This window comes from Protomyctophum parallelum (genome assembly GCF_964188405.1).
Source record: "Protomyctophum parallelum genome assembly, chromosome: 17".
NCBI classification, from domain to species: domain Eukaryota; kingdom Metazoa; phylum Chordata; class Actinopteri; order Myctophiformes; family Myctophidae; genus Protomyctophum; species Protomyctophum parallelum.
The window spans coordinates 4,003,997-4,019,619 of NC_139719.1; the positions used below are offsets into that span (position 1 = coordinate 4,003,997).

The 15,623-nt window shown below is 42.3% G+C and overlaps 1 protein-coding gene across 1 annotated transcript in view; it reads right to left on the minus strand.

The window, feature by feature from the left end:
* Nucleotides 1-15,623, minus strand: part of LOC310874472 (protocadherin-15-like) — a 282,612-nt gene that overhangs the window by 79,169 nt on the left and 187,820 nt on the right. Inside the window, exons 26-27 of the mRNA XM_083787282.1 lie at nt 15,094-15,234; nt 12,127-12,239 (exon numbers count right to left, since the gene is read on the minus strand). Coding sequence (XP_083643408.1) covers nt 12,127-12,239; nt 15,094-15,234 — 254 coding nt within the window. The remainder of the gene's footprint in view (nt 1-12,126; nt 12,240-15,093; nt 15,235-15,623) is intronic.

Sequence of the window (15,623 nt, forward strand, 5' to 3'; positions counted from 1 at the left end):
AACAAAAACCCAAAGTAAATTAGAATGCTATTTGGCCCTCAACCGAGAATACACAGTGGCAAACTACCTGACCACTGTTACTGATCCAAGACTGAGGAAGATGTTGACTATGTACAGACTCAGCGACCACCGCCTGGCAGTAGAAACAGGCAGACACAGACAGAACTGGCTGCCTAGAGAAGACAGACTGTGTTCACTCTGCTCTCAAGGGGAGGTGGAGACGGAACTACACTTTCTGTTACAATGTGACAAGTATAAAGACATCAGAGAATCATTCTTCCCTAAATTTAAAGAAAAATATAAAGAATTTGAATCCACCATTAATAACTCATCACTCCAATATGTTCTGGGAGAACAGTCCAAATGCACAGTTTTGGCAGCAAAATATGTATGGAGTTGTCATCAACTGAGGGACAGCCAGTGGACAGAAGAGACAGGTATATCTGTCTGAACAGGGTCATTAAGTTGCTGTTATGTTTATGTTTGTTAATTTATTTTCATTGTTACTGTATTGCTTGTTGTTCATTATTGTTGGGATGTTTATTGACTTTTGTTTTGTTGTATGTACGCTTTGGCAATGTAAAACATATTTATCATGCCAATAAAGCCTTTTGAAATTGAAAATTGAATTGAGAGAGAGAGAGAGAGAGAGAGAGAGAGAGAGAGAGAAGCAATGTAGTGATAGAGTATGATTGATTGAGACATCAAGATGCAGTAAAGATTTGGTTTGACTCATCAAGCAAGACCCGTCCATGCACCTCACAATCAATTTCTCATTTCTCACTTTCTACATTCATCATCCCCTCTGGTCTTATTGTTTTAATACAACTCTTTTTACTGTATATGTGTATGTGTATATCCAGTGATGTACGGTAGTGGTGTTTGGAGAAGTGGGTATATTCAATCAATCAATCAATCAATCAATCAAATGAATACTGCTGTTGCTGTTCAGTAGTTGCACACTGTCCATTCCTCACAACTAAGATGGGATAAATGCAGACCTTAACCCATTCTGACCGGGCACCCATTTTGGTGTCGGCATCATGTCATGCTTTAGCTATTGAAAAATAGCAGATCTACAAGCTCGTATCGCGCCACCGAGTGGCGCGATACGAGCTTGTAGGTCTGCTATTTTTGAAAAAAATCGAAGAACGACTGACATTTTTAGAATCTGATCTCAGGTCAGAATGGGTTGATCAGACCAGTGTGTGTCCCGTGGAAACCTCGTATGAATCTGATCTCAGGTCAGAACCGTTCAGACTGTACGATGTGTGGAAACGTCATGACTAATCCAACCGACGGACCAAAAGGACGTGTACACACGTCCTAGCATTTCCATTGATATCAAACGAGAGACAAATCTTACAGAGTAAAAGCGGCCATATCTTCCCGGCACCCCGAGCTTCTATTTTGAAAGAAACCCTGGCGCTGATTGTGAAATGGGAAGCCAGGAAGGGCATAGGAAAGGTGTCCTAAAATGTCTGTTCCCCTCACCTAGACAGTTTACCCCAAATGCCAGTCCACCCCTATTCATGCAGATGAAAACAGCACCTCGCACAGCTATAATTCTTATTGGGAGTGGGGATTCACTGCCACCACAAAAAAAAAGACTGTTTTGGGTTTCTGTAGCCTATTGTTTGTTGTGTTGGTAAATGCCTAATGATTGTAGCTAAAATAGAGATGATTAAACCCCTGAGGCTATTTTGACATCACACATTTGCATGAATATCTCAAAACGAAACTCAAAGCTCAAACGCAACTAATTACACAAAACACACACAATGTCAAATTACCAGAACAAAAACACACATTATGAAAGCCCTACAGCACATGCTAATGGATGCAGTTATTATGTGTGAGTTTGTCGCTCTCTCTGTGATTGTGCCAGTTCTCCCGCTGAATCTGAATACTTATTAACTTCATACATAATTATATATAAATGTGTCAACATGTATGTCAATAAATTACGTCTTGTAATTTTGTCCTTAGTTTTTGCTGATTGCTGATTATATTTTGGCATGTGTACGCTTTCTTTCGGATAGAGACAAGATAGGTGGGAGAGAGAGGCATGGATGATGACATGCAGTAAAGGTCAGATTAGAATCGGGGTCAGCTGTGAGGACTATAGCCTTATTAATAGGCTCTTGGTGAGTCACCCCTGGCACTCCTGACGCAAGATGTCTGTGTTTATTTGGCTTGTCTATCCCAGTGTGTTGGCCTGCCAGGAATTTGGCAGCTTCACAGCTCATCTCTTCTCTCTGTTTGCCAACAAAGTTTTTAGGTGTGCTCCAGAAGCATCCTCTTTGGTTTTATACGGTATTTTCCTCTTTGATTCTCACTCTTTAAGATCTCTCTAACAACTTCATGTCTGCACTCCATCTCTCCCAAATGGTTCTCCCTTCAACCTCAATCTCAATCTCGGAAACCTTTGCAGCATTAACTCCTGTCTCCTCACCTCACATTATGCTACCGTTCCCCTCTCTCACGCTCTCTTCACGTATACTCACACCTTACCCTCACTTTAACCCGCCGCCAGATATCTCTCTTTTCCACCCTCTTTCTCTCTCTATCTCCCTCCCTCAGCTGCAAGTTATCATAAATAACAACAGTAGCTCCTGTTGTCACAGCTGTAACTTTGCCAATGGCGTTCCGTGTGCCTGTTTCGTTGAGTATCAACAAAACAAGGTTACCTTCAACAGAAGCGGTTAGACATGTTTATAGAGCCACAGATCGGACACGCTTGTTTTGGCGGGGGAAGATGCTGCATTTATCTCGTAGTTAAAATGTTTTAGGGGCTCCGGTGACTTTCTGCGTTTTGGCAGGGGAGACGTTTAATTTCATAGAAGACGGTTTATGGGAAGATGAGAAAGAGAGTGCAGACTTCATAAACACACAGATGGAAGAGAGGAGTGGGAGTAAGAGGTGGAGACACGACTTATATATTAATGTCGACGACTCTTCTCCATCCGACACGGTGTTGAACCGTCCTTTCTGCCTCTCCCCAGCTGGTTCCCTGTGTCTTCAGTTCCGCCTCAGTGTCTCGCCTCCAGGTGTTCTTAGGCCGCCCTCTCTTCCGCTTCCCGGTTTTCGGGTTCCAAGTTCCTAGCCTGGCGTGTAGTACTAGCTGCCGGTTTCTTCAGGGTGTGACCGATCCATCCCCAACTTTCTCCTCAGGATCTGTGTCTGCACTGGCTCCTCCTGACTCCCTTTCCTCCAGAGTTCCTCATGTCTGATTTTGTTTGGCCACCAGATCTTGAAAATGCTCTTCAGACAGTTGTTAATGAAAGTCTGGATCTTTTCAATGTCCTTTTTGTCATCCTCCACGTCTCTGAATCGTATAGAGAAGGATGGATTTGACGTTCGAATTGAAGATCCGCACTTTGGTTGTTATGGCTATTTCCTTGAGATGACCAGATGTTCTTCAGGATGACAGCTGTGACGTAGCCGTCTGTGCTGCCCTGTTTATCTAAAATGCTGTCGAGGTAGGTGAAGAAGTCGACATACGTACAGTACCTGAATTTGTTCGTCGCCTACTCTGTAATTGGATTATTGGTCGGGGTGTTTATTGACATTATGTTGGTCTTAATCTTGTTTATTCTCAACCCTATGCCCAGGGAATGGGATGTAGTTTCCAGCTTGGTTGTCTTGTCCTGCATCTGTCAGGGCTGATGTCACTCCTACCTAGTGGTGACGTCATCCCACCCTTTTATAAGGCATTTCGCCAGCACAAGTTCTCTGTCCGATTATCATTTCATCAATAGTCTGTTGAGAATCTAAAACTAAGCCTTGCAACTTAATAACTTAACTTGCCCATTTAGCCAAAGATATCGCCAAAGACCTAATCATCCAATTACACCGGCGGGTCAGCACTTTCCGCTCCTGTGACGAAGAAAGCCTCTACCATCCTTACAGCATCTGCTTGTGGTTGTGTGACAAGGCTAGTGTACAAAGTACCAAGGTGACAAGGCTAGTGTACAACGGGTACAACTACAATGGAGACATGCTTTACCAATGGGCTTTGTTCCCCAACGGGCATCAAAAGTAATGACGCAAGACAAAGCAACATGGTTCCACTGCCGCCATCTTTGATGGGGTAATATCTTGATTACACGACAGAAGCTTTGATCTTCTCAAACGTCTTGGTGCTTTCTATCTCACCACGTTAGATTTATTTAACTAAGTAACGGGCTGGCAGGCATTCTGACAGCATGGGGGCCCTTGGGGGAAGTGTTTGCACTTTGCACACACACAGCGTGCACCCCCTCTCTCACACACACACACACACACACACACACACACACACACACACACACACACAAACACTCGTGCAATACACTGTAACCATGACCTCCTGCTGATAACTGTCATTAAGCGCTGCGTAGCAAGACACTCTCTCCCTCTCTGTCTTTCTAAGTATGTGTTCGCCTCCGTCGTGTGTATGGGTGATGCCGACTGCATACCAATTCTGCAGGTGCAACGAGATAGATTGAATGCTAGGAAGAGTGAGTGAGAGATAGAGGGAAATGAGAGAGTCCTAAGCACAGACAAAGGGTGCAAAAGTTTACGTGAGAGAGAGTGAGGGACATGAATAGACTCAAAATGAGTGAGAGAGAGAGAGAGAGAGAGAGAGAGAGAGAGAGAGAGAGAGAGGATGACGAGTGGTATACATTGACATAACAACGCGTCATCAGAGCGGAGGGAGGGGCGTCAGCTGCGACTCCGCGGCTCCGCCCACCCCCCGGGGTAAGATTTGTGATTTGTGATTTGCTCTCGTTCACTGCAATGCAATTTGCGGCATTTTCAAAACAATATTGCGCAGAGTAGCGATTATCTAACGTATTTGCAATGCCATACGTTGAAAGATCTGTTGCCCGCGGACAAGGCACGTTACCTCCGCAAGTTAGATATTATCGGCATAGGTGTTTGCCGTATGTGATTAAGGATTGGAAAAAGTTGCATTGGCAGCCATAGAAAATTCTGCCCGGGGTAAAACACCGGATGTGATGTTTTTGGGCGTTCCTGTCTTGTTAAAAAACCGGCTGTGACGTTTTTGGGCGTTCCTGTCTTGTTTCGTGTCAGTGTATTCAGAGTGGACAGATTGAGGATGACGAGTGGTATTCAGAGTGGACAGATTGAGGATGACGAGTGGTATTCAGAGTGGACAGATTGAGGATGACGAGTGGTATTCAGAGTGGACAGATAGAGGATGACGAGTGGTATTCAGAGTGGACAGGGTTGCTACAGCAATTAGCCTCGTAGCAGTTAGCCTCGTTAACTGTTTTACTAGATTAGAGCAGGACAGAAGTAAAGTGCACAAGCAGCAGCTTAGAAACATGCATCACTGCACTTCAGACCTGCGCTGTGCACGTGCGTACGTGTGTGCGTGCGTGCGTGCGTGCGTGCGTGCGTGCGTGCGTGTGTGTGTGTGTGTGTGTGTGTGTGGAAGTATGCCATGCCATACTTCTAGCTGTGTGTGGTTGTATGTTTGCGCGCATGTACAGTATGTCTCAAAGGGTTTTGTCATAATTAAACATTAAAGCTTTTTTTAATCTGACCTCCATAAAAATGTGAAATAATCACTAAATATGCAGCATATTAATTATAATTCTCCTCTTCAGCAGCCTTCACCAGGGTCTCCAATGTTTTATCTAATACAGTGTAGGGCTAATATACTGTAGTGCAGGATGACACCAACTTAAAATGATAACCTATTGCAACGTCCGGTGCTCTTTAGGAAAAGTCTTGACGACATTCTTTAGGAACACCGTTTTGTTTACAACACAAAACCAACTCTAAGTGGAAATGGGGTGCCCATAACAACTATTCATGTATGTTATGGTGTAACATAAAGCGACATACAGTAACCAATACCATAGCAAACAGTAACTTAATATGATCATAAATCAATTATACACAAAACCAAACACTACACCAATATGCAGTATACTGTATATATATCATTCTGTGGACTGCTTTGTCACAGTTTTTTGTTAAATGTTATAATGCTGCATTATGTTGGCCTGTGGCTAGATTGTTACAACTGTATGAGCTCCCTTCTTTTATAATCTTGAGATGAACACACAGTTAATCACATTCTAAAATTACAGCGGCCACTCGATCCTGTAAGGCAGGGTTCCCCAATAGGCGGCCCGCGGGCCATTTGCGGCCCACAGAGCGCCCCCTTGTGGCCCATGAAAGAATAAAAATAAAAAATAAATAAAAAAATCTTTTTTTTTTTAAGGGTCCCAGATATAAATGGCATTAAATGGGGGTCAGTAGCCTATGCATGTCAAACTGGGCATCCTTTTCAAATGGGGTCTTGCCCTGAAAATGAATTTTCAGGGAAAGACCTCGACCTCGCGCGTGCAGACTCGGCCCCCAGCCTGGTACGCTAGTCAAAATATGGCCCTTGAGGAAAATTAATTGGGGAACCCTGCTGTAAGGTTTACACTCTATAACATTCGACAAATTAGACCCTTCATCACCCAGGAGTCAGCCCAGCTCCTTATCCAGACTGTCAAAACTTGACTATTGTAAATTCCCTCCTTACTGGCATGCACACTTGCTGTAAGCCTCTCTAATTGATCAAAAATGCCGCAGCTCGCTTGGTCTTCAACCAGCCAAAAATGTCACATGTCTCCCCCCTTCTCCCTCCATTGGCTCCCGGGCGCGGCCTGCACAGAGTACTAAACTCTGATGCTGGCCCTCAAAGTCAAAGCAACCAAAGGTATGGCACCCCCATATCTTGCAAGTCCAATCGGACCCTACGAACTCTCCCACGTGCTCAGATCAGCCAACCCACCTCTTCAGACTCCATCTTAGCCTGTATAGCACTTTCCGTAGCACTTGCCCTAGCCTCAGTGACATTACAGGTGTATGAAAACTAAGGCAAAATGTAAGTAACTTAGATAGCATTTTATGTAGACAATACATAGTAGACAATCTATAGTGTATACGCATAGTTTCAAAAACCTGCGAACAGGGTACATAAATTATACAATCCCATATATACACACACAAACAGTGTGGTTGGAGCAGGGACGAGGGATTTGGAGAGGCCAGGGTCTGGAATCTCAAAAGGTGCCGGGCAGATTTTTTACATTACTACCAGATTTAGAGGAATAGCACATTTTAAATGAACACTGGGATCATCAAAAATAAAAAATAAACTCCACAAACATGAACAATATTCAGACAAAGGTTACTGCCACAATTCAGCATGTAATATTCTACAACAGTGGGACACTGCTGCCCAGATCATGAGGCACATTGACACTGTTGCCCAGATCATGAGGCACATTGACAAAAACAATCTTTGCAAGAAGAGGCACAAAAGCCTCCCAGCCTATGATATGATTTGACTATAGGATGTGTACAGTACCTTGACTGGATTTGACCTTTGATTTGACTAGATATCTAAAGTATCTTGAATCCTACAATAATAAATGCTGCGTCCATGGTCTGGAGAGGGCACTTCTTACCGATGGGTAAAGGGCAGCGGCCAGAGCCCACTCTCATGTCTCTGGGTTGGAGTATAATCTCTGCTCCCCACTGACTGGCCGTTTAATCCTGTATAAGACTGTGCTTGTGTGAGTGTGCATATGTGTGTGTACAGTATGCTGTGTGTGTGTGTGTGTGTGTGTGTGTGTGTGTGTGTGTGTGTGTGTGTGTGTGTGTGTGTGTGTGTGTGCTCTTTTCCTCAGCTCTTTCATCAGCCTTGTTCTTGGCTCAAGAACTCTAATCAATTAGCTGCCCACACAAAACACAAACATATGCACACGCACGCACGCACGCACGCACGCACGCACGCACGCACGCACACTATTTTTTTTCTCTGCCCGTCTCTGCACAGATGCACTCCAACGCGCTCACATACTGTATACACGACACGTTTCCAGAATCTGATTATATAGGCAGGTGTTGCTGCCAAAAACCTCTGAAACAAAAAGGTGAAACTTTCACGGTTCTGACATCAAAGCGCTTCAACTTCCGGTGCTCTGCTCAGCTTTCACACGTCTCTGAACATCCCCATGGCATTATGGCATCACGGCTTCTATCTGTGGCCTGTGCTTTAAACTTTTTTTTTTTTTTAAGCTTTTTGCCTATAATGACCATTTTGTCAAACACAGTGGATGTCAGGGCAGCCATCATGATGAAACAATTAAATATTATCATTATGATCAAATTCCTAGTATAATATCAGTGAGTACAGGGGTACACCACACACACACACACACACACACACACACGCGCACACACACACACACACACACACACGCACACACACACACACACACACACACACACACACACACACACACACACACACACACACACACACGCAACATTTCAGCATGAAGCTCTGATTCATATTCATATATGCAGTAATATACTGTATGGTTTAGCTGGCATCGCTCTTGCCTCCAACTCTTTTTCTAAAAATGATACAGGAGCTTTACTCTGGCCTTTGTTAAAGGGATCATGTTTCACGTCTCCCGCGTGACAAGCCAAATTTCCACTGCTCATCCAAGAGAGAACATGTTCTTGGCCAGGGGAGATAGCGAGGGCTTATGAGCTTCAGACAGGGCTACTTGTCAACCAGTAAGTGTCCTACTTGACAGGCAGGTGTCCTACTTGACACCTGACGTTTTCAATGGAAGTGCATTAGTGCAATGAGACCTATATGGCTCTATTTTTGTCACTGCCTTATACCCCTTATGCCTAAACTCCTTTGCCTTTTTAGTGTGGTTGCCCGAATGGGCAACCAGACTCTTGTAACTGTGACACTTTATACTTTTTATTTTTTCACTGGAGTAGTCTTTATTTTGACGCTTTATACCTCCCACACTGTACGCTGTACGCACTTGAGCCATATGTCAAATTGACCGGAAAAATCGGGAATCGTGTGCTTGTATTTTGTTAAGAGAAATGTTGTATAGTTTAATTGATATGAATTTATTAGTGAATTAAATTTCCCCATTGACATGAATGGGAAAAGGCAAAAATTCACATAAAAGTATTTGTTCCTCGGAGACTGTAATCACTATAGTTACAAAACTTTTAGGGATATTTCAACATTATCCCTAAAATTATTTAACCCTAAAATTTTATCGGTCGGCCTCATGGTGGCGCTATAACAGCCCACTTTACCTTTTGGCTTATAACTCTTGAACCGTAGGTCGTAAAATCAAAATTATTTTTTCCCTGGATTCCTTGGGTCATGACGCCCATTTCCGCCATGATAGATTTTCCGCCATTTTGAATTTTGTCCAAAACACACTTTTAGCTTTTCCTCCTACAGATTTCGTCCAAATCTCACAGAAATCGGCACACGAGATCTCTGGACCCATCCAATTAAAACTGAGCCGCAGAATTTTGAAAGTGCGTATCGTTCGGCCGTAATCGCCTTCCGAAGTTAGTAGGAGGGGCCTATATCACAAAAAATGCCATAAATCACGAACGGAATGTCCAATCCATCCATTCCATTTTCATCCATAGGGGGCGCCGCAAATGCGAGAAATTTAACCGTTTGTCGCAAAAACATGAATTTCGGGGGTTAAATCCCCTCCGAATTACTTACGCATGATCTAAGGCGTGACTTGAAATTGCAATTGGCTGGCAATACTAGTGGGAGGGGCATATGTAAGCCACTGCGGCAACCACACTCTGCAATTTTTTTAAATTGCGAATTTTCTAGTTTACTATTATGTTTCAACTAGCCGATTTACATCGACACGTTGTGAGCTTGTAGATCGGCTATGTGAACTATTTAAAAATGTTTTTCAAATGGTGTGGGAGTGTCCGAGTGTCCTCACATTTTGGAATTTGGTTGCTGCTAATCTTTAGATTATTCTACATATTAACATCACACCCTCCCCATCTCTATTCTTATTAAATGATGTATCCCAGTTGCCATTAAATAACACCCGTATTCGTGTCTTCTTTGCTGGCGCAACGGCCGCAAAGAAGATGGTTGCTTCGCACTGGAAACCACCTCATACATTGACGTTTCGCCAATGGGCTTTGACCTTTCTAGATATCATCTATATGGAATTGTCAACAGCAAGATTGCACGGAGCGAAAGAAGAAAACATTGATATTTGGTCTGGTATTGCAGATTTGGTTAAGGACATGATTTAGTCATTATTTATTTTTCCCCATTGCACAGTGATTGGAGTCCTGACATTTTGTGGCATCTTTGGTCCCGGGGGGAGGGGTGGATGGGATTGTTTGTTGTTTGTTTTTGTGTTCCTTTCTTTTGCTGTTATGTGTTATTTTTATGTGTTTTGTTTTCTTTATTTCATTCATGATGTTTTATTGTGATTTTTTGTCTTAAATAAAAAACATTTGATAACAAAAAAAAAAAAGTTTTCAAAATAGGAAAAAAAAAAGGAAAATAATTCTAGGGATAACTAAAGGTAGTGTGACGACAATAGGGCCCTACTGTCTGGGTTTTGGACTATTGCTAATAATTTTATTTATTAAAACAAGTTCCAGATTGCAGCTTTAAAGCATGTTATTTTTACGCACCAGTTGTCAGATCGATGTGAAAAAACTATAGGGCTGTCAAACGATTACAAATTTTCATCAGATTAATCACCGCTTAAAAATGAATAAATCATGATTAATCACCATTCGAACTATGTTCAAAATATGCCATGTTCTTCGGAATAATTTGTTGTGGGAATGAAAAGACAAATGACAGAAGGCGGATATATTTAACATATACGTATGTGTGTATGTACAGTATTTATTCTTTATAACAAATCCAGTGTGGTAGGATGGTGGCTCTTTATCGTATGTGTGATTTGAGCTGCTGCCGATGTAAATTGTGCAGCCTTTTATGGCACTACTAACCGACTTGTGTTTTCCCCCCATCAGATATGGCTAGATGGTGCAGAGTGGATGGGATTATGGGAAGTATGGGGCGGGTCATCCAAGCATGCATTAATTGCGTTAAAACTTTTAATCTAATTAAGTTAACTAATTCAGTTATTTTGACAGCCCTAGAAAAAAACATGTATTTGACTTTTTTGCACACGAGTTAACAGGGAGACTCCTGCCGCCGAGCATCGCTTATTGAAACTAAAGGGTGGAACTATAGCCACAAGCTATCACTAGTGGTGCCTTTACTGTTTTCATTATTGCTAACATGGCTATAAAACAACATAATACAACATAGTTAACCAACAGTCTTTCGAGGTTCAGATACACACGATGTACCCTCGTGGGGAGATGTCGGTACAATGTTGTGGTTTGATGAATTGTTTTTGGCAGTCTTGTTGACTGACAGGTAACGTGATCACAATGCACTGATGGCCGTGTTAAAACAAGACGCTTTGTTGTTTCGCTCGGAGACGTGACGGAGCAAAAGGCTCGTCTAAAACGTCACATTCTTGAGAAGAATGATGTTAAACACGTGTACACGCGTGTTTAACATCAGAATGCACTGACGACGAGAGAGAGATGGAGAGAAAAAACTGGCCTACAGAAAAGATGAAAGCACACAGTAAAATGATCAAATGTATGACTGTATATCCGTGTACCATTATGTACTGTAACCAAATAGACCTGGAACACACAGTTAAATGAACACTGAGGATTTAAATGTTGAGAGCTGGAAGAAACCCTTTTTTTATGTGAAAGGTAGCTAGAAAAAAACACTACAAAACCCTCAACCAAGATTTAAAAAGGAAAGAAAGGACAAGAGCCGACGATCATAGATTGTATGAGGGATAATAAAAGACAAAGACAGACTGACGGAGATCGATTGAGAGAGAAACTAGATATCAGAGGAGATAATAGCTGTAGAGTATTGGCTGGCTGCACATCTGACCTCTCCTATACCCTCTGTATGGCCAGCCAATCACTGGAGAGAAAACCTGAGCTGACCCCATGAACTCATAACAGTGGCAAAACGGAAGAGTTATAAGGGCCACATATCATCAGCTGTGCGTGCGTGCATGCGTGAGTGCGTGCGTGCAAGAGAGAGAGAAAGAGAATGTATTGCCGTTGCCACACTGTGATATGTGACCACTGGGTTGATTGGTGTTTAATAACAGAGTGAGAGAAATAGAGAGAGAGAGAGAGAGAGAGAGAGAGGGAGGACAAAGTGTGCGTGCGTACCTGTATTCTTCCCGGGTAAAGACAGGGATGACGGAGGGTTGAAGGACCGTGATCTCCACTACAGTCCTGTTCTCCTTCACCGGCTCACCGTCATCACGGGCGACCACGACCAGCTGTCATGCACAGACATACGCGGCAAGTCAACAAACAGTATAGTCAACAAAGAGTAATAGTAGTGCTTAAAGGACCTATAACATAAAATTCAACTTTTTCAATTTCTTTTGTGTTTTTGTGGCTCCCATATGTGTTTTCTATCCCCACAAATAACCAATTTTGAACTATCAGGCTTTCATATCATATGGGTGCTTTCATGGAAATTGCTCTCAGCTCAACTGATTTTGTCCTCATTGTGATGTCATCAATATCACCCTACTTTGTATAATTCCTCCTCTCCTTCAGTCTTCAGTTCTAAATTTGCATTTCCACTTTGTTTACAATGTGCACCATTGTTGATTTTCCAAGCTGGCATGGAATGGAAACAAGCCTGGTCTTATCTAGCATCAGTATTATAATAATGACTCATATCAGCACCCTCACCACCTCAGGACATTGTGGTACTGCAGCTAAAACTGCTTTCAAAGTCCAGAAAGAAATGACAAGGACTGGTTATATCAGAGTGGTGATTGAGGCTCAAACCATTAGAAATAACTTTGAGAGACATAATATGATATTAAATAAAAAAGCAGTTTTAAAATGTTCTTTGCGCTCTAAGTTCAGCACAAGTTTCCTGGTAGGGCAATCCTGGTGTCTATGGTAGTGAGTACTATAGTGACCAGCCATTCTCATTCTCCTGGCCGCTATCTTCTCACTCACCCTCGGTACATTTCCCTCCATTTTGAGATTGATAGCAACTCAAGTCAAATCGTTTTTAAATAGCGGGCAGAACTCCATGATAAACGCTTCTACTCACTGATTGGCCATCGGCACACTGTTTGCTCATTTGTAGTTGAAGCCTGCTAAAGTGTAATTTTGTCAGCAAAATTGCCACTGTAATTTCGCCCTCTGTGTCTCTCCCTGCACAATTTGTAAATGACTCCCGGTGGCTTTGCTGCTCGTGTATTTATTGCTGCCGGTATGAGTGCATGCAGGGTATGGGGGATCAATAGATCCTTATAGCAGTGCATTTCGGTCAACGTTAGCCCTACTTCTCCATGTGGCATTATAATATACATGCTTTCAAAGCTGCATTAAAATGCATTCAAACAAGGGCTGAACCCATCTGTTCTATATCCAGGGAATGTCCATTTCGGAACATTCTTCTCATTTCATACTCAAATTAAAAGAAACACAGCACAAGAAAAGAAAAGACGAAACTACCTACCTATATGTTCCATCCTGGAGGCTAATCTTTCCTGTTTCAACCAAAGAACAAGATTCCTGTACAGAATCTCCGCAGCAAAAATACTATAATATATATATAATAATTCTTTATGTATTCTTTATTCTTTATTCGGATCCCCGTTAGCTTCCACAAAGTGGCCGCTAGACTTCCTGGGGTCCACATTCAAGGTTTCTTGGACCAGTGGTTCCCAAAGTGGGGTCCGGGGACCTCCAGGGATCCTTGAGGGAGTTCCAGGGGGTCCCCAGCTAACTGATAGTTTGGAACCAAATGGACCCTCATGGGTCTGTAACTCTGAGAGTGTAAAAATGGTTAAATTTTTACACTCTCAGAGTTAAATTAACTTAGATTTTACGATATAAATTGGGGTCCCACTCCCAGAGATTATACCATTAAATGGGGGGTCCGTAGACTAATGCAGCCTCTGCTTTTGATACTCCCCTCTCATTATTTTGTTTATACAGTATATTTTATGCCTGCGTCTGGTCACACATGAATTAAATACATAAATGTACTCGTGGTAAATGTTATGGTTGCTATGTTTGATAGTATCACAATTCATCAATTGTATTGAAATGTATGTTAACCAAATTAACCCTGGAGTAATCTTAAATATGTTTGACTAAACAAGGACAGACATAACAAATATATGAAATGATCTCAAAGAAAGACTGTAAGACAACACAACAGCCAGTCACTGGTTGTATTTGTTCTTGGAGAGTAAAACTGTCATTTCACTCATAAGCCCCAAACCAAAATGAGTACATAATTAATAGTCTACCGTTATATGGGAGCAAACAAGGTAGAATGAGTCCCCTGTGTGATGTCATCAGAGGACACTGCATCCTTGTGTTAATTAATGTTCAATTAAATGATGGGGATGATTAAAATTAGCATGGCCCAAAGCTTCCATGAAGGGTCCTGTTGGGAAATACAGTTTCCAAACTAACAAGTAAGACGCGCAAACGCGGGAAGCGAACGCAGCTCGTGTGTGTGTGGTTGTGTGTGTGTGTGTGTGTGTGTGTGTGTGTGTGTGTGCTACAGCTGCGCCCTGTGTGTGTGTGTGTGTGTGTGTGTGTGTGTGTGTGTGTGTGCTACAGCTGCGCCCTCTGGTGGCGGGCGGGTGGTGTCACAGCGGGACAGACACACAGACACACAGACACACAGACATGAGCAGCAGGGTCTCATAGTAAGTGGCTCATTGCGTTCGCAATAAATGCCTTTTGTTATGCTCAGTAGAGCAGATACAGCAGGGCTTCATATGAACATGTGTTTTGTCTAAATACACTTTTATGTATGCAAATATGCTACACGCAGCCACAACAAAACACAACAAAAAACATTGATGAGTCATGCTGTCAATTAATTATAAACAATATAAACCTATAAAGACTGATAAGACTGTGATAATAGCTGTATATTATTGGCTGGCTGCACATCTGACCTCTCCTGCCCTATGCATGGCCAGCCAATCAGAAAGGAGAGAGAGAGAAAACCTGACTTGACCCCATGAACTCATAACAGTGGCAAAAGGCAAGAGTTACAGTATAAGGCAGCTGTGTGTGTGTGTGTGTGTGTGTGTGTGTGTGTGTGTGTGTGTGTGTGTGTGTCTCTGTGGATATACTCACACTGAATATGAGGTTGGGCTCTTCGTTGAGATTGACCCTGGTGACAACATTTCCTGTGTCTTCCTCCACGTCAAATATACTAGCAGAGTACGGATAGGCCTCCGAGTCCACCTTATAGCGCACCTGACCAGCTGGAGTGTCCTGTTTACAGAACAAGTACAAGTACTTTTTATATTTCATGTTGAGGATTAATAAGACTTTAGAACACATTCCCTTTTTTCTATCTGTTGATGAAATGTTTAACCACTTCAAATCTAATTTACTTTGTTGACCAGTGTCCCCCAGGTTCTATACTTGATAGGCTCTTTTCTGCCTGTAGGCTATATACCAAATCTACAAGTTCAGAACCTTGTAGATATATGCTATTTTCGCTGAACCTATATACGTCCCAGAAAATGGACACTATAGGGTTCATGTGGTTAATGTTAATAGTGTGTATTAGTACTATACAATGTTTTATGTAAAAAAAACAATATACATTTGAAAATTGCTAGGTTCGAATAGATCGACCTGCATGTGGTGTTTCAAAA